This window comes from Octodon degus, unplaced genomic scaffold (genome assembly GCF_000260255.1).
Source record: "Octodon degus isolate 3935 unplaced genomic scaffold, OctDeg1.0 scaffold00041, whole genome shotgun sequence".
In the NCBI taxonomy this organism is placed as follows: Eukaryota; Metazoa; Chordata; class Mammalia; order Rodentia; family Octodontidae; genus Octodon; species Octodon degus.
In genome coordinates, this window is record NW_004524617.1 from 13,536,830 (window position 1) to 13,557,162 (window position 20,333).

General features: G+C 40.1%; 1 protein-coding gene across 3 annotated transcripts in view; it reads left to right on the top strand.

Moving 5' to 3' along the window:
* Klhl15 (kelch like family member 15) overlaps positions 1-20,333 on the top strand; it is a 48,348-nt gene that overhangs the window by 10,324 nt on the left and 17,691 nt on the right. For all 3 annotated transcript variants that reach the window (XM_023715424.1, XM_004631386.3, XM_004631385.3), the window contains one exon: positions 12,327-13,038. In XM_023715424.1, coding sequence (XP_023571192.1) covers positions 12,334-13,038 — 705 coding nt within the window. In that variant the 5' untranslated portion in view covers positions 12,327-12,333. The remainder of the gene's footprint in view (positions 1-12,326; positions 13,039-20,333) is intronic.

Below are 20,333 nucleotides of genomic sequence, written 5' to 3' on the forward strand. Positions count from 1 at the left end.
TGGCATGTGGTGCTGGGGGATTGAACCGCGGTCCCTGATGCTTTGCCAAGCTTGTTCTAAGTAGGTGCCTTAGACCACTGAGCCATCTCTCCAGCCCCTGACCTTTCTGATAGTGGTATGTGTTAAATAGGATTATTTTAACAAAGTGAAATATATAATACTTTAGACACTGTCAAAATAATGGTTATCTGGGTGTGATTATAAACAACTAATCCTAGCACTCAGGACGCCAACGCAGGAGATTCACCATGAGTTCAAGGACAGCCTATACCACATAGTGAGTGAGTTTAAGGACAGCCTGAACTATATACAAGGCCTTGTCTTTTTTTTTTTTTTTTTCTGATGTTGTCTTAACAAATAACAGCTTAATAAAACACATGGCGGGGCTGGTGAGCTGGCTCAGTGGTCTAAAGCACCTACTTAGAACAAGATTAGCAAAGCAAAGGAACCGCGGTTCAATCCCCAGCACCACATGCCAGCCAGCCCCGCCCCCAGGTGGGCTGAGTTGGCCACACACACACACACACAAATAAAATTTAAAAAAAACATGGCAATCTGCTCTCGGGTATATGAATAGTAATGCCCTGCCTTTTATCACTAAATCTTCATTAAATGTGATCAGTAGATCTTGACAAGCCAAGGTGATAGTTAGTGACCAAAATGACCTTGAGTTATTTTCATTTAGTTTAATTTGTTACTCTTGTTATTTTTTTCCAGTACTGGGGATTGAACTCAAGGGCCTTTGTAGTGACCGATCTATCTATCTATCTATCTATCTACGTACCTACCTACCAACCTACCTACCAACCTACCTACCTACCTACCTACAGTCATCTTATGATAGGGTCTCACTATGCAGTTCAGGCTGGCCTTGAGCTCACTCTGTAGCCCAGGCTGGTCTCAAACTCAGTGATGCTCTTGCCTCAGCCTCTGTGAGCGCTGGGATTATAGGTATATGCCATGGTGCCTGGCCTATCTTTTCTATTTATAGACAGGGTCCTACCAGGTTACCCAGGCTGGGCTCCCAACTTTTTTTTTTTAATGTATTTAGTATAGGTTTTCACTATAGATCAGACTCATAGTGATCCTCCTGTTTTCAGCCTCCCAAGCACTGGGATTATAGGTGTGCTCCACCATGCCCAGTGTAGGGCTCCAAAATTTTTTTTTTTTTTAGGGCTCCAACTTTTGATCTTCCTGCCTCAGCCTCCCAGACTGCTGTGATTACACATGTGTACCATTATTCCAGTTATTTTGAGAATTGATAATTAGTGTGACATTGATGGCCCTCTACTAACCAGGATCCAAATATCCAGATATTATACTGTGTGTTTCCCTTTGTTCCAAATATGTATTTTTCTATATATCCCTTATATCACTTGGAAAATTCTTTTTTTCCTTTTTTTTTTTTTGTGTGTTTTAGGGAAAGGTCTACAGGGTATTCAGGGTCTCACTACTACATTGGACTCATAGTGATCCACCTGTTTACAGCCTCCCAAGAGCTGAGATTACAAGTGTGGCTACCACCCCCAGTCTCAGGAAAATTCTATGTTCATGAGTTTTACCATTAAAATTTCACATAGGGGGCTGGGGAGATGGCTCAGTGGAATAAGCGCTTCCCTGGCAAGCGCAAGGGCCTGAGTTCAATCCCTGGTTCCGCCAAAAAAAAAAAATAAAATAAAATTTCACATAGCCAGGCGTAATGGTACATATCTGTAATTTAAGTACTTTGGCAGGCTGAGGTACAAGTATCACAAATTTAAACCCATCCTGGACAGCTGATTCAGTGAGACCTTGTCTGAAAATTTAAAAAAAAAATAGGGATGTAGCTGTGTGAAGTCCCTGGATTTAATCTTCAGTTCCAGACAAATTCAGTTAAGGTAAAATTGATAGCTTACTTTGAATGTGTCACTACAGTAGTTCTGACAAGCATTGATTACATTATATTATGGTTTTTATATATCTGCTGTATAACACATACATTTACACACACACAATATATATATATATATATATATATATATTGTGTGTGTGTGTATGTGGTACTGGTGATTGCACCCAGGACTATTACAGTGAGCTGCACCCCTAGCCCACTTTTTCTTTTCTTTCTTTCTTTTTTTTTTACTTTGAGGCAGGATCTAGCTAAATTGCTTAGGCTGGGCTTGAATTCGTGATCCTGCTGCCTTAGTCTCTCAGAGTGCTGGGATTACAGAGATGTGCTACCACATCCAGCTTTATGTATGACAGTGAAAATTGTTTTTCTCATTTATGTATTTGGTACAGGGTCTCACTACGCAGCTTGGACTCGTAGTGATCCTCCTGTTTTCAGCCTCCCCAGCGCTGGGATTACAGCCATGTGCCACCATGCCTGGTCTTGGTGGCCGGCGTGGCATGCAGGATCGGGGATTGAACCCTGCTCCCTGCGCTTGCCAAAGCAGGTACTTAGTCCGCTAAGCTATCTCACTGGCCCTGACAATGAATGTTAAATTGAAAAAAATTATAGTAAAAGCCACATTGCAATTAGTTCCCCTCAAAATACCCCCTCTTCATTTTGAACACACCTTTCCCACCATTCTTTCTATCTAGAAGTCCTCTTTTGTGAATGTCTTTAGTCGTGCTGTTTTGGCACCGTGATGTCTTGGATCAGTGCAAAACATTGTCCTATCATGTCATTTTGACTTTAGGGAAGAACCTCAGAAGTCCCACAGTGCCAGATTGAGGGAATAAGGTGGATGAGGTGTAATGTTTTATGGACAGATAGAGGATAAAAGTACCCATTTGTCATGCTGTTTTTTTATTTTTTAAAATATTTATTTATTTATTTATGGAAGGGTCTACAGAGTGTTCAGGGTCTCACTACTAGATCAGACTTGTAGTGATTCTCCTGTTTACAGCCTCCCAAGTGCTAGGATTACAGGTGGCGCGCCACCACACCCAGTTCAGTTGCTGTCAGCGTGGCCCAGGGACAGGGCCTGCACCCCAGCCGTTGTGCCTGCTTGCAGGTGCTTTAATCCGTAACCAGGGATTGAACTCTGGCCCTTGCACTTGCTGGGCAGGTGCTTATACTACTGAGCTATATCCCCAGCCCCACTTTGTTTCTTAAACAAATTGATAAATCCTTTTGATATTAAGAGTTCACTGTAGTATTCCTGAGTAAACACTTTTCTTTCTTATTATATATGATTTTAATTTTACCAAGCTTTTAAAACAATTTTATTGATAGATTTTAGATATACATAATGATAACATTTGTCATAGAGTATTTGTACCAGTACATGCAATATCTTGCTTCTTTCTTTCTTTCTTTTTTTTTTTTTTTGCATGAGGAGAGCTGAGTGCTTCCTGGAGAACTCTGAACCATGGCCTCAGTATCATAACCATAGACCCAAGTTTCCTGTGATGACATTTCTTTCTTTTTTTTTTTTTAAAGCAATTGAGATTTTTATTATTTATAAATTATTTGTGTGTGTGTGTGTGTGTGTGTGTGGCCAGCTCAGCCCACCAGGGGGGCGGGCTGGCTGGCATGTGGTGCTGGGGGATTGAACCGCGGTCCCCATGCTTTGCTAAGCTTGTTCTAAGTAGGCGCTTTAGACCACAACCATCTCACCAGCCCCGCGATGACATTTCTTAAAAAGCTGGAATCTGAAGTGGCACAAAACTGACATAGTTTCATGTTAACTCACTGTTCATGACCTGTGATTTATAGAACACTTTACAACACACCTGCTCTCAACCATAGCTTACAACCAGGTATACCAACCAAGCTGAAACATGTTACACACTGTTACTAAGGTTTGATGCTCCCCTTGTATTTTATTTCAACACACCTGTTGTATTGGAAGATCCCTGCCTTTCCATTGAGTGGCACTTGGTAGCATCATTCATATTTTTTGATCACACGTCTTATTTCTTAATCGTTTTACTATATTCACACACACACACACACACACACACGTTTTGTGGTATTGGAGACTGAATACAGGTCCACTCTACCATTGAGCTACATCCCTATCCCCTTCATCTCCTTTTGAAAACATTTGAGACAATGCTTCCTTGAGTTGCCCAGGCTGGCTTGGAACTTGGGCTCTCTGCACCTTAACTTCCCAAGTAGCTGAAATTATAGGTGTGCACCACTGTGCATGCGATAAAATATATTTTATCCAAATTATAGATTAAACCCTCTTGTGATCTACTTTTCCAAAATTAATAGTTTTGAAAAACATTTTTAGACACAATTTCTTGCTGTGTAGCCAACTCTGCCTTTGAATTTTCAATATCCTGTTTCAGCTTCCTGATAGTTGGCTTTACAGACATGTATCACTATAACAGGCAGTTTTTTGTTGTTTTTTTTTTCAAATGAGATCGTGTGATCCAGGCAGATTCCAAGCTCCTGGACTCAAGTAATCCTCCTGTCTCAGCCTCCCAAGTAGCTGGGACTATAGGTATACACCATCATGATTGGCTGAAATTACACACCTCTACTAATGGAGACTAAAAATTTGGAGTTAATTTCATTTTATGCATACTTTGCTGTCTTAGCTAAGTGAACATTTAATGTAGAATCAGTAGAACTGAAAGGTAAGTTAATAGACAAATGGGAATAAAAAGGCACCTACAATGTCTATGGTGTGAAATTCCTTTTATTTAAAAAAAAAGTTCTAGTACTTGTTTAGTTCTTGTTTTTTTGTACTGGGAATTGAACTCAGGACCTTGCACTTGCCAGGCAGGTGCTGGGCCGCTGAGCTATACTCCCCAGCCCAGTTTTAATACTTGTATAAATAAAAAGTAAAGTCATACTGATATCAGTCTGACAAATTAAATCTAGGGAGTCCTAAACATGTTCTCTTAGTAATTTTTTTCTCTTAGTATTTTTTTTAAAATGAACAGTATTGAACAATAAAATCTTCTTGAAATTGCTGATTTATTTAGAAATTTTACAAAACAAAATGAGAAACTACTATGTTGAAATAAGTGCTTCTAGTATTTGGTATATTTCTACTTCATCACATTATACATATACCAATAATGAATTATGCTTTTATCCCTGTAAACTGAGATCAGACAGGCTATATTTTATTTTTTTTAATGATTTTTTTTTTTTGCTGACTCAGGCTGCCTTAAAGGCGGGTCTGGTAAGGCAGGTGGAGCTGGGGATTGAACTGGGGTCCCCTGCGCCTGATTGGGTTTGCCAGAGCAGGTGCTTAAACAACTGAGGTAACCTGCAAGCCCTATATTTTCTTTATACATAACTCAGTAACATTTGAAAAAAAACAATTTTTTTTTTTAAAAAACAGACTTTTAAAATACAAATATGTCTTCCACCCCCAGAGATTTTTTTCTTTTTTCTTTTTTTTTTTTTTTTATGGTCAGCTCAGCCCACCCTGGGGGCGGGGCTGGCATGGCATGTGGGCTGGGGATTGAACCGAGGTCCCTGCATGCTTGCCTAAGCTTGCCTAAGCAGGCGCTTTAGACCCCTGAGCTGTCTCACCAGCCCCACCCCCAGAGATTTAGCTCAGTGGTATAGCACCTGCCTGACAAGCATGAGGTAAAAAACATATATATCTTCCAACATTCACACAAATGTATACACAAATTCCCACCCCACTTCTCACAACCAGCACTCTTAATACTTTGACGTCATGCTTGTTAATTTATCAGCTTTAATCACATCAGTTCCCACTGTGAAAGTGAGAAATTAAGTTCCCTCTATCTCACTTTTGTTGCCTTTATTTCCATTTTTAGTTTTTCCATTGATTAATACTGCACTTACACCTCTCTTTCTTTTTCTTTTTTTTTTCTTCTTTGTGGAACTAGAGATTGAACTCAGGTCCATGTGCTTGTTAGGCAAGTGCTTATTCTACTGAGCTATCTCCCCAGCCCCACACCTCCATTTCTTGCCTTATTAATTTTAGGTAGAAAATTAGTATCCTGTGATAAGCATTTGTGTCCATAAAGTTGTTTGTTTGTTTTTTTTATTTGTGGAACCGGAGATTGAACTCAGGCCCTTGCATTTGCCAGGCAAGCGCTTATCCTACCTAGCCATCTCCCCGGCCCTGATCATAAAGTTTAAACACAGAATTAAAATACAATTGTCATTTAGCATTAGCCCATCCTAAGTGAGGAAGAGAAAAGTACAGTTATTTGCTGCTTTTTAAACAATTGTTTAAGCAAGTGGTGGAAAAGATCAAAACAACATGAAGAACAAACATAAAACAACTGCTAGAACTTGGAAGTCCTTCTATGAATCAAAAAAGAAACTGCTACAAACATAAATTTTAAAATGGTGATCAGGCCAGCCAGATAGCTTGGTGGACTAAAGTACCTGTTTAGGCAGACACGGGCCGGGATTCTCCCTGGTTTGCCGTGCCAGCCTGTCCTCCCTGGGGGTGTGGGCCTAAGAGGGTGATTGAGATTGGGCGTGGTAGCACACACCCATAATCCCTGCTTTAGGAGTGCTGGGATTACAGGTGTATGCCACCACGCCTGGCTGTAATTTAGCACTTTAATTCATTCCAGTTATTATCATTATTATTATTATTATTATTTGTGGTACCGAGGATCGAACTCAGGACCTTGCACTTTTCCAGGCAGTGCTTATGCCACTGAGCTATCTACCTAGCCCCATTCCAGTTATTAATCTTTTGAGCATTTCAGAACACCAAATAGGTGTCTTAAAAAAAAACCCCAATAAGGGTAGGGTTAGGGTAATAGCTCAGTGGTAAAGCATAGTTGCCTACCGTGCATGAGACCCTGGGTTTGATTTGCCAGAACTACAAAAGAAAATGAGAATAAGGGCCGACCAGATAGCTGAGCAGATTAAAGTGCCTGCTTAGGCAGACGCAGGGGCTGGGGGTTTGATCCCCAGCATGCTGGGCTGACCCCACCTCTGGGGAGGTGTGCTGAGAGGGCAATGGAGATTGGGCGTGGTGGTGCATGCCTGTAATCCCAGCATTGGGGGGCTGAAAAACTGTCACTATGAGTGATCTGTGTAGTGAGATCCTGTAGACCCTGTACTAAATACATAAAAAAGATGAAAACGAGTCTAAATATTTTAAATCTAGCAGTTCTGATTTTTCTCTGTATGTTTTGCTTTATGGTGCTTCACACTGAACCATATCCCTAACCAGTCTTTAAGAGAAGGTCTTGGTAAATCTCTTAAATTGTCTGGGCTAGGCACTGACTTAGAGTGCCCCTCAGAGTTCTGGGATCACAGGCATCCACCACGACGTCCAGTGAATCTCAGTCTGTTAATGAGGTAACTGCTACATACAGATTGGCAACTATTTTTCTGATTTTTAAGTACTTCAGTAAAATTTTGATTTTGTATTGGCATATCACACTTGGCAGTGATTATCTCAGAAAGAAAATGGGAATAAAGGAATTACATTTTACTGTATTTAAGGCTTGAGTTTGTATGTGTAGTGATTAGAAGAAAATGATAGGTCCTACCTATGCTTAAGGAGAGGTACACCATGGCATGGCAGTCACGGGCCATTTTAGCATCTGCCGTGTCCACTGGTGTTGCTAGCCAGGATCTTTCTTACCTCTCATCCTATTAACCCAGATTACTGTCTGTTTTACTCCAAAACTTCTGAGATGAGATAGGATTCAGTGTTTCTGGGTATTGTTGACACAGCAGAGAATATACCTTAAAAGAAAAACAGTTTATAGGCACATACTTATAATCCCAGCACTCTGGAGGATGAGGCAGGAGGGTTGCGTGAGTCCCAGGACAGCCTGAGTTACATAGCAATACCCTCTCTTCTGAACCGAGCCTTCTTTCACAATGGTAGTGTGGCTCATGATGCCCCCCCCAGCTCTCCCAACTTGAAGAAATGGTATTTTATGGTATTAGCTTTAGGGTTCAGATTCTCTGTTGCTGCTGCCCTTCCCGCTCTAGTGATGACTGGGCATGCAAAGGCGGTGGCTGCCCTGAAGCTGCTCTGGAAGTGGCAGAGGATGGAGCTTGAGGAATGAGGGTGTAGCGGTGGGGGGTGGGGGCTGGGGGGTGGGGGGAGGGACACGGGGATCCCCCTCCCTCCTATCCTCCCATCTCATAGAGCGTCTGGCCCCTGGAGCCAGTGGTGTAGCCACCAGCCACCAGTAGGAGGGCAAGTAAAGGGCTGCTGGGGAAGGAGGGAGTGGAGCAGGGCCGGCTGGGCTGGGCCTTGGAGCTGAAGCCTAGAATGTCTCCTGATAACATGAAGAATACAAAAAAAGAAAGAAAACAACTGGGGGAAGACAGAATTAAGGTTTTATTTATTTAAATTTCAATTTATTTATTTGGTACAGGGTCTTGCTGCACAGCTTCGATTTGTACTGATCCTCCTGTTTCAGCCTCACCAGTGCTGGGATTATAGGCATGCACTACCACACGTATGCAGGGCCAGCACTGCATGCTGTACTGAGGATTGAACCAGGGTCCTTGTGCTTGCCAGTCAGACGCTTAGACTGCTGAGCTATCTTCCTGGCCCTAGGGTGGGTGGGTTCGTTCATTGGTTCCATCTGTCTATTTTACCTGCCTGTTTTTTTAATTTGTGTATTTGGTACAGGATCTTACTACACAGTTTGGACTGTAGTGATCCTCCTGTTTTCAGCCTTCTCAGTGCTTGGAATTACAGGCATGTGCCACAATGCCCAGTCTTGGTGCCCAGCTCAGCGTGACCAGGGGTGGGGCGGGCGTGACATGTGCCAGAGATTGAAACCCAGTACCCTGGCGCTTGCCTAAGCAGGCGCTTAGTCACTGAGCTATCTCGCAGGCCCTTAAGATTCTATTTATTTATTTATTTATTTATTTATTTATTTTGCAGAACTGGGGATTGAACTCAGACCCTTGTGCTTGCCAAGGAAGCACTTATTCCACTGAGCCATCTTCCCGGCCTCTAGGGTTCTATTTAGATGTGTTGATTTTAAGATCCCAAAATGGAATTGTCCCTGAATAGGAACCCCAGAAAAAGTATCTACTAGGTAAATTGAGCATGCCAGATTGTCAAGGCATTTATTAAAGTAGGTCTTAATATTCCCTAAATAGAGAGGTGCAGCGTTTATATGAGAAAAGGAGCAATGACAGAATCCAGGGTGACACCACTGTTTAAGAGGTAGCTCAAGGAAAACTAGCCTATGAAGGAGAGTGAAAGAGGAGCTGCTAAGAATTTGAGAAAATCAGAACAGTGTCATGGGGCAAAGAGCCAGTGAGCTTGAACGAAAGGTCTAGTAGGCCAAGCCACAGAAGGGCTCACAGAAGTAGGGACTAGGAAGTGCTATTGGATTTGGGCCTTTCATTGTGTATAGACTTTAAAAAGCAAGGGTATACCTTCATTGCAGATAAGGAGAAATAAAAGCTGCTTGATATGCTACCATTCCATCATAACTGTTTATTGCATTGTAATATTGAACTAAGGGCCCCCCTTTCAGTCTTTTATGTTTTATGTTTTAATTTTTTGGTATTGGGGATTGAACTCAGAACCTTGTGCTTGCCAGGCAAGTGCTTAAGTCACTGAGCTATCTCCCCAGCCTTTTATTTTATTGGTACTGGGAGTAGAACTTGTGACCTTGCATTTGCCAGGCAGGCACTGTGCCACTGAGCTATATATTCCCAGCCCTCAGGTGGATTTCCTTTTGGTGTTTTTTTTTTCTTTTTTTTGTTGAACTAAGGGGCCTGTTGCATGCTAGCCAAGTGCCCTATAATGCTGAAGACTAGCCATAGCCCCTACAATAACCATTTTTAAGTGTTTTTTTTTAACTTCTTATCCAAGTTTTTATTTTTATTATTTTTTTAAAATAAGGATTGAACCCAGGCCTTTTGCACTGAACTACATCTATGATTGGTTTTCAACTTTTTCTTTTTTGGAGGGCGTGTCAGGAATCAAACTTACAACCTTGTGCTTGTTAGGCACTGTGCCACTGAGCTATATTTCCAGCCCTCAACTTTTTATTTTTTAAGATGTCTTGCTAAATTGCTCAGGCTGGGCTCAAATGTGTGATCCTCCTGTCTCAGCCTCCTAGGGCGCTGGGATTACGTGAGTGCTTCACCATGCCTAGCTTTGATTTGCTGTTGGTTTCTTTTGTACCTAGCATCGAACTTAGGTCCTTGCACTTGCAAGGCAGGTGGTTTCTAAATGGGTTACCTTTGATGGAAATTGAATAGATGAAGATGTTCAGTCATGTGCCAGTCAGCAAATGGGGGAGAGTGGTTGATTGCAAAGTGTGTATAACAGCAAGTGATGGGTAACAGGAGATAGATTTTTCTCATTGAAAGGTTTTATGGAGTAGGAAGCTAAGAGAAGGTCTAGATAGTTGGGTCCTGAAGGTCCATAATAGGAGTAAGCAGCCTGGCAGCTGTGACCATATCAGGACGAGGAGGGCACGTTGTAAAGCAACAGGAGCACACAGGAGCGTGTGTGCATTGAGGCAGGTTCCACGGGGCTCTGTAGGAGAAAGCGGTTGGGAGGGCATTGAGGGGTGCGAGCCAGCAGGAAGCCGGGTGAGGGTTCGGGTTAGGAATGGTATACATGCGTGGGGGTGCGAAAAGAGAAAATTACTCTGGTGCGTAAACTGCCGAAATAGCCTTGGTTAGTTTATTCTGCTTTGCTTGGATTTTAACTAGCCCTAGCCCTAGCCCTAGATCTATTTTTTTTTAAACATTTATTTAGTGTGTGTTCCTGTGTGTGTGTGTGTGTGTGTGTGTGTGGCCGGCTCAGCCCACCAGGGGGCACGGCTGGCCGGCATGTGGTGCTGGGGGATTGAACCGCGGTCCCTGATGTTTTGCCAAGCTTGTTCCAAGTAGGTGCTTTAGACACTGAGCCATCTCTCCAGCCCCGCTAGATCTAATTTTAATTCTATCATTTTAGCTTCATTTTCCTGAGACCTGAAGATTGTTTTAATTTCTTTAAAATTACCTGTTTATCTTTTGAATATAAAAACAGTACATTTTCATTGTTTTTAAAAATAAGATTAATCAGGTAAGTAAAGCAAAGACGAATCCCATTACTCAGGGACATCATTTTGGTATCTATTCTTAAGACTTTTCCTCATTAAGCAAAAATATGTGTTTAATTTTTCAAGATTCATATATGACATTCTGCTTTTTAAAAAGTACCATTTAATAAATAACCTTTGTTGGAATCAGTAGATTGCTGCTATCATTTTTAATTATAGTAATCCATCATAGAACTGCACCATATTTATCTTAACAATCTATTGTTGGATTTTCTTTCTTCTCTTTTTTTTTTTTTTTGTGGTACTGGGGATAGAACCCAAGGTATTATGTATGCCAGGCCAAGTGCTTTGCTACTGAGCTACACTCCCAGCCCCTGTTGCTGAAGGTTTTTTTGTGGAATCAGGGATTAAATTTAGGCCCTTGTGCTTGCCAGGCAAGAGTTTATACTGAGCTATCTGCCTGGCCCCTGTTACTGAAGTTTTGAACATTTTTTTTCCCCAACTGTCTCCTGTCTCACCTTGCTGAGTATACACCACCGTGCCCAGCTATTTTCTGAATTTTTAATAATAAGACTAAAAAGAAAAACCTTAGCCAGTGGTGGCACATGCCTGTAATCCCAGCACTATGGAGGAAGGCTGAGGCAGAAAGATCGCCTGAGTTCCGTGCCAGACTGGGAGACATAGTGAGTTCAAGGCCAGCTGGAACTACGTAGTAAGACCCTGTCTTAACACCTTCTCCCTCAAAAGAGAGAAACCTTGCATATATGAAGTGGCATATTTATCTGATTATTCCCTTTGGATGAATTTCCAGTTTTCAGTGAAGTACACGTTCAGGTGTAATTTCTTTTTGTCTTTTTTTTCTCCTAATTTAATATCTGGCCATGAAATCCTTTTTGTGTTGCTGATTTTGAGACATTTTTAAACATATGCAATGAAGCCAGGTGTGGTAGTGCATGCCTATAATCCCAGCACTTGCCTGTAATCCCAGCACTCAGGAGGCTGGTGCAGGAGGATCATTGCAAGTTCGAGACCAGCCTGGGCTACAAAGTGAGCTCAAGGCCAGCCTGCACTGCAGAGTGAGACTCTGTCTCAAAAAATAAATATGTGCAATGAACATGTATAGTCAGTGGGGTAGACATGTATTATTTGTAGGTTAGCACCTTACCACTAGTTGTTTGATAAACCACATACTTAATAGATTCTTTACCCAAGATAGGCAAGCCAAAAACAATCTGCAGATGTCAAGATTAGCTTCTTTCGATTGTGCATTTAGGACTTATTTGAGCAGTGGAATTGTGATAATTATGAAAACTGTTAAAACTCTTAAGTCAGTGTTGTCTTCTGAAGGGATGGAAATGTGTAACACTATTTTTTTTATTGCCTTTTTTCAGGTGATTCATGGCAGGGGACGTGGAAGGATTCTGTTCCTCCATCCATGACACCAGTGTCTCTGCTGGGTTCAGAGCACTGTATGAGGAGGGACTGCTTCTTGATGTCACTCTGGTTATTGAAGATCATCAGTTCCAGGCCCATAAAGCACTTTTGGCCACCCAGAGTGATTACTTCAGAATTATGTTTACTGCCGACATGAGAGAACGAGATCAGGATAAAATTCACTTAAAAGGTCTAACTGCTACTGGCTTCAGCCACGTCCTTCAATTTATGTACTATGGAACTATAGAACTGAGTATGAATACTGTTCATGAGATTCTTCAGGCTGCCATGTATGTTCAACTTATAGAAGTGGTGAAGTTCTGCTGCTCTTTTCTGTTAGCGAAAATCTGCTTAGAAAATTGTGCAGAAATTATGAGACTCTTAGATGATTTTGGTGTAAACATCGAGGGAGTCAGGGAGAAGCTGGATGCCTTTCTCCTAGACAACTTTGTGCCACTCATGTCCAGGCCTGACTTCTTGTCCTATCTGAGCTTTGAGAAGCTCATGTCTTATTTGGATAATGATCATCTGAGCAGGTTCCCAGAGATAGAGCTGTACGAGGCTGTGCAGTCTTGGCTTCGGCATGACAGAAGACGCTGGAGACATACTGATACCATCATTCAGAACATCAGGTTTTGTTTGATGACCCCATCCAGTGTTTTTGAGAAGGTTAGTGCCTTTGAAAGCAGTAGACAGGCTATAGGACTGATTCAGTTAAGGCAGTATGTCTTTATGCATAAGATTGTGAGTCAGGAGCAAAAAAGGGAATGAGTAGCTTATAAGAACATCTTGCATACAAGAAGCCTGATTTTATTGTAGCTTGTGCATTTAGGTTTTTAAAAATACACTTTTGTGGGTCAAAGATGAACCAGGTAGGTAGAATAGTTTCATCTTCAAAGTACTTTTAAAGTTGAATCATAATTAATTATTTGATGCAAAATATTACAGATTTTCTTCAGCTTTTCTTTTAACAAAGTAATTAAATCTGAACTGGGTCAGCCTAACTATTTTTAAAAATTAAGTAATACATTCTGGAATTGGCATTGAGTTTTACAGTTCTGCCTGCTGTACAATAATACGGTTTCTTTTTTCTATAAAATGTAGTAAGAGCACAAAATAGCTCTTGAAAACCAGTAGTTTTTACCAGAGTAATTTTCTTCCCTTCTTTCACCTAGTTTTGTTTCTGTCTCTGTTTCACTGTGAATGCTAACTAAATTTAACCATGAAACCGTGTTATATGTCTAAAAACATCATCTTGGCATTTCTAAACAAGTAGACTATAAATCTTTTATCTACATTGACCAAACATCTCTGTACATTTTACCATATGAATAGTTCTGTCTTAAAAACAGTCACTCTTCAAAATTGCCTTGACCTTTTAATACATAAGCATTTTTCATTTTTATGTCAGACTCTCAGTTGTGATCCTTTCCTGCCTACAGGAGAGAGAGCAGTTTCAGTAATTGCTTAATTGGTTTGTAGTCACATGGTTACCTGTGGGGCTCTGTTTACCTCTTGTAGCTTTTGTTCTTTTAGAAACCATACAAAGCTTGGTCGATACTTTTCATGTTAAACAGTTCCTCAGCTTTAGTTACCAGATCTGATGATAAAAATGTATTTGCAAAGGAGGGTTGTTTATACCATTTGAAAAATAAATTTGTTGTGCCTTTGAGTAACTTAAAACATTCACCAGCTTGGCATATTTTTTTTCCCCATTTGAAATGCTGTGAAATATCATTTATTATACTTTCAGTAGGAAACTCAATTTTATGGGCTTTTTGTTTGTTTTGTTTTTTATGGGTTTTTATCTTTGTTCTCAGAATAGATTGATATGAAGAAATAATTTCAGTTAAGGAATATATTTCTTAATTTCCTTTTGTTCAGTGAGAAACAGTTCCACATCAACTATGTGAGCCATTTGTCTCTCATTTAATGTTTTTCCTTACTGTTGTTCTTATTGCTTTCTTTCCCGCTACTAAAACCCTTCCAACTGGATCTAGATAGAAGTATTTATGAAATAAAAAATGAAAGTTGCCCTCTGATGGGACAGTTTGATGGATAACTCATAGCAGTAAATGACTTGTGAGAGCTGAGCTGCAGAGTGTTTGTCTATTCTAATTAGCAGAGCAAGGTAGGCAGTAGTGACTGGCTAAAAGTTCAATACTATCAGGTAATCTTGTAAATTAGAGAAATTCTCAGTTGGACTTGCTGATGGATTCCTTTAGCATCTAAAGTGTAGGTTGCCAGCTATTAATGTCTTAGGAAAATTTAATAATTCAGTCACAGAGAGCTCTTTCAGTTTTTTGTTATTATAAAATAATTTTTTTTAGTTTACTTCAATAATACTGGTAAGATAAAGGGAAGAGATCCAATGATTCCTACCTTAACAGTATGTGGGATTTACTTTATCAAAGGAATCTGGCTTTCTAAGTGTTGAGAACCACTAAGTAAGTAGTTTAAGCCCTCTTTCTAGAAATAAAACTCCAGAAACCAAACGAATATGGAAAATACAGTTGGAAAATAGGAATTGAGGGTATTTTACATCATACAGTACTATTTTGAACTCCTTGAAAGTAAAACCTGGGGCTGGGGTGTAGCTTAGTGGTAGCGTGCTTACCTAGCATGCATGAGGACCTGGGTTTGATCCTTACAATTGGGAAAAAAAACAAAATAAGAGTTCATCTATTTGTCATGTACTAAACAAACTTCAGGTCTCAAAAAGGCCATTTTCACTTATGCATGGCCCTAGAGAGACAGATATAAAAGACATGTTGCCTCTCTGCTGGTCCTTTTTTTTTTAGTGACATCTACAAGAGGAAAAGTTGATTTGTGGTTTTAAAGGTATTTGGTGAAATTTAGGAAAATGGGATGTTATTAGTCCTTTACAAAAAACTGAAGTAGCAGAATGATCATGCATAAGCATAGCTGACAGCCCTGCCTTAACTTTTGTACTGAATACTTCGTGGGATCATCACCAGCTAACAAGGCTTTCAGATTTCCTGAGTTTCTTGGAGGCATTGATAATATTTATATGAACACTGTATATTCATACACACATTGTCCGTATAAATAACACATTTTGTATGTGTCTGTGAACACTGTAATATGTGTGTCTGCATGGACAGATGTATTTGACAGGTTGTGTACTAATTGTCCTACATAGAGATAAATGTCTATATGTTATCCCCACTTTATAGATAAGAAAACAGGCTCAGAAATGTTAGGAATCTTATTCCAGAACCAGTAGCACTGTCCAGACTGGAACCTGGCCAGCTCGTCTTGCTTCCCGGCCAAGAGGCTTCCTGTTACACCTCCTTGACTAGGGAGGGGACCCTAAAATGCAGAAAGCACGCTGTTGGCCAGTGATCCAGCTTGGGTTATTTAGACATTATAGAGTTGTGGAAGTTCTGATTGTTTGTGTGAATGAAGCTCACTGAGGGAGACAAGATTCTGGGGTTTTCACTGTATTGTCAAACAAGTCTGAAACTTTGAAGATCTTAGGCCTTCAACCCTGGGCACCATCACCAGCCCTTTTTAACTTTTTTTATTTTGAGACAGTCTCCATAAATTGCCCAAGCTGGCTAGAACTCGTGCTTTTCCTCCTTAAACTTAGAGAATGCTGTGATCTCAGGAATGTGTTGCGGCACTTGCCTCCCAGTCTTAAAACTTGACTTCAATTTCTGCTTTTGCTTGTGCAGATATCTGTGGCATGTATTTCATTAGCTCTGGTGGTCTTTGCATATGTTAACTGAGATAAGGCCTGACATTTGTTATTCTGAATTTCAATGATGGCTTAAATGGTTTAAACTGTGCTCTATTTGGCCTTTCAGGTTTTTTGGTTTTTTTTTTTCTAGAACTGGGAATTGAACTCAGGCTCTTGCGCTTGCCAGGGAAGCACTTATTCTACTGAGCCATCTTTTCAGTTTTTGAAAAGCAGTTATTAGTTTATTGAAGGCATTTTATGAGGTAAAATACACATTTTTCTGTACATGAAAGATCTAATTTTTTTGTAACGATCTAATTTTCAGCACAGTTTTTAAGTTACTGATTAAAATACCCTTGTGTTATTTATTTATTTTTTGGAGACAGGGTCTCACTGTAGTTCAGGCTGGCCTTGAGTTCACTATGTAGCCCAGGCTGGCCTCAAAGTCATTTATTGGCTGCCCTCCTGCTTCAGCCTCCTGAGTGGCGGAGTTACAGGCATGTGTTATCACACCCAGCACTTGTGTGATTTTTTTTTTTTTTTTACCAGTACCAGGGATTGAACTGAGGACCTTGCGCTTGCCAGGCAGGCACTTAGGCCGCTGAGCTATATCCTCGGCCTGATGTTTTTTTTTTTTTGTAGTACAATCACATTGCAACTTTTTTTTAATCCAGTGCATCTTCAGTGCCATAAATATGCATAAGATAAAGACAGCATACTAATGATTCTCTTTGAAATTATATTAATATGTAAATTAACTTTAAAATCATAAACATAAAGTCTTAATTTCCAACAGAAAAACTCTATTTGAAATCCTATAAAGAGAAAGCATATTAGTTCAGCTTTTTATTTAGGATTTTATGGTTATTTTTTATTGGCTATTTTATTAAGGAAATAGATTATATAGATATATTTTGCTTTAAGTAAACCCATCATGCTTATTCTGAATATTTTGTTTTGTAAACTAGTTCATAATATTGAGACTCCACAGTGTGCTTTTTTCTTAATCTGTTAAAATATAATTTAGTGTATGCAATCATCTCAAAATTGGATTTATACAATATAAAGTTATTTTGAAAATTTAGGGGTACTCTGGTTTCTCTTCAGATTGTGTAATCTCTTGCCTTTCAAAGATTTGGGAGAGGTACTGGATATTGAACCCAGGCCCTTGAGTATGCAAGGCATATGCTTTCCATGGAGGTACCAGCAGCCCCTATAACTTTTTTTTTTTGAGACGGGCTCTTGCCATGTGGCCCAGGCTGGCCTTGAACTCACTTGCTTCAGCCTCCCAAGTGTTGGGATTACAGGCATGAACCATGACACCTAAGAAGCTGCTATAACTTTTTTTTTAAAGACAATTTTTTATTCACGAACACATTAAAACATTCTGAACAAAATATTAGCAAACAAATCATGTACTATATAAAACCAAAAAGACAATGGCCAAATTGTGTTTATACCAGAAATGCAGAGTTGCTCTATGTATGAGGAAAACACATAAATCATTTACCACATTGCTATAACTTTTTTAAAAATTTTGTTTACTTATTTTTTTTGGTGAAACTGGGGATTGAACTCAGGCCCTTGCACTTGCCAGGCAGGTACTTATTCTACTGAGCTATCTCCCTGGCCCTTCGCTGTAACTTTTATAAGCAAAATTAAACTAGGTGTGGTGCCTCAGTTTGTAATCCCAGTGTCCCATCTGAGAGGTTGAGGCAGGAGCATTGTAAATTCTAGCCTGAGGCAACTTAGTGAGACCCTGTCTCAAAATGAAAAATTATGAGCCGGCCAGATAGCTCAGCAGATTAAATCACCTGCAGGCAGGCGCAGGGACTGGGGTTCAGTCCGCAGGCCTGCTGTGCCTGGGGCACCCTGAGACAGTGATTGAGACTGGTTGTGGTGGTGTGCACCTGTAATCCCAGCTCTTGGGAGGCTGTAAATAGTTGGATCACTATGAGGCCGATTTGTAGTGAGACCCTCAACAGCCTGTAGACCCTTCCCTAAAATACAGAAGAAAAAAAGAAAAATTAGAAAGAGCTATATAGACTGCTAGACAGTGCTAGATTGTTTAGTTGAATTCAAACACCTATAGTATTTAGAAGCTAATAGACTATTCACTTCTGACAGGACAAAAAAAAAGGATACAAAGGAAAGATCATTTTGTATTTATACATACAAAATTGTTAGGATAGGTTTACAGCTACTTTTGCTTAATTCAGTGAGAAGAAAGAGGTGTACTAACAGTGTTTGGACAGAATATCCTGTCGGCTTCTTGTGCTGTGGATAACCACTAAGAACAATGTACAATGTATTGATTATCAAAACTGTCCTATTAATCGGCTGTGAAACTGACTCGTTCATATTTATTTCTCAATAAAAAAATTAAAAAAGAGAGAAAAAATAAATAAAAAGAGAGAGGGAAAAAAAGCGCTAAAGATACATCTTAGGGCTGGCCAGATAGCTCACTGGATTAAAGCACCTGCTTAGGCAGATGCAGGAACCAGGGTTCAATCCCTGGCCTGCCGTGCCAGCCCCGCCTCCAGGGTGCGTTGAGACAGTGATGGTGCACACTTGTAATTCTGGCACTTGGGAGGCTGAAAACAGGAGGATCACTCCGAGTCCGATCTGTGTAGTGAGACCCTGTAGACCCTGTACTAAATACAAAAAGGAAAAAGAATAAAGATACATCTTAGTGGGAAGGCCCAGCTTTGATCTTGAATACCATCTCCCCCCCAAAAAGGGAAATTAATATTCTAGTGAGAAAAGGCCTTTACATAATATTTGTATCTATTGAATTTGTAATAGAATGTCAATTTCCTTTTTTTTTTTCTCTGTATTTGGTACAGGGTCTCACTATGCAGCTCAGACTCGTGATCATCCTGTTTTCAGCCTCCCCAGTGCTGGGATTATAGGTGTGCACCACCACGTGGGCTCAGACTCGGCCGGCTCAGCAGCACGTGGTGCCAGGGATCAAACTCGATTTTCTTTCGATGAGAATATGTTTGGATTTAATGAATAGTATTTAAATTTGATAAACTTTATTTTATGAATATTTACTTTAAGATAAATTTTTTTTTTTTTTTTTTTGGTTTTACCAGAGATTGAACTCAGGCCCTTGCGCTTGACAGGGAAGCACTTATTCCACTGAGCTATCTCCCTGGCCCCTTAAGATAAATTTGATAGCTGAAAAAGGCAACTCCCTTAGTGAAAATTAATCTAAATGTCAAAGTAAAAATACTTCAGAAAATCTAACACTTTTAAAAAACTGTCTTTTAGTTGGCCGGAGAGATAGCTCAGTGGCTTCAGCACCTGCTTGGCAGGAGCAAGGTCCTGAGTTCAGTTCCCAGTACCAAAAAGAGAAAAAAATTTAAGTAGAATTTTAAAGCTGCACTTTAAAATGGGAGTAAAACATTGTTCATTCATGTAGGAACTCTTAGAATTCAAAGAGACAGCTTAAGTATTCAAAGTATACCTTACTTAGAACATAGGAGCTTTTAGAACTGTTCTTTGCTGAATACTGATCTTCCAAACATTTTCTCTATCAGCATCATTGATCTGTATAGCATTTAAAATAGCCTGCAACATGGAGGACATTTATTAGCCTGAATCTCATGCTTGGGTAGTGTAGTATTCTGTCTGATTGAGGCACAACTCAGAATTCCTTCACTGATGCGCTGGAGCATGTTTTGGCTAATGTGGCAGCTAGCCTGATACCAAGTTGTCCAACAAACAGCCTATTAAGCTACAGTGTTAGCAGTGTAGACAAAAACAACTTAGTTCTTTTTCTTTTCTTTCTTTCTTTCTTTTTTTTTTTTTTTTTGAGTATTCAAAAATAGGTCCTGGCCATGTAGTTTAGGGTGGCCTTGAACTAGAGATCCTCCTACCTCATCCTCCTGAGAGCTGGGATTACAGGCAAGCACTACCATGCCTGGCGAAATTCTTTTTAAAAGGTTTAAGTCTTCCGCAAAAAAAAAAAAAAAAAAAAAAAGGCTGGTGAGATGGCTCAGTGGTCTAAAGCACCTACTTAGAACAAGCTTCGCAAAGCACAGGGACCGCGGTTCAATCCCCCAGCACCACATGCCAACCAGCCCCGCCCCCTGGTGGGCTGAGCTGGCCACACACACACACACACAAACACACACACAGACAAATAAGTAAATAAAATTAAAAAGAAGAAGAAGAAGAAGAAGAAGAAGAAGAAGAAGAAGAAGAAGAAGAAGAAGAAGAAGAAGAAGAAAATACACAGGAGACCTGACACACA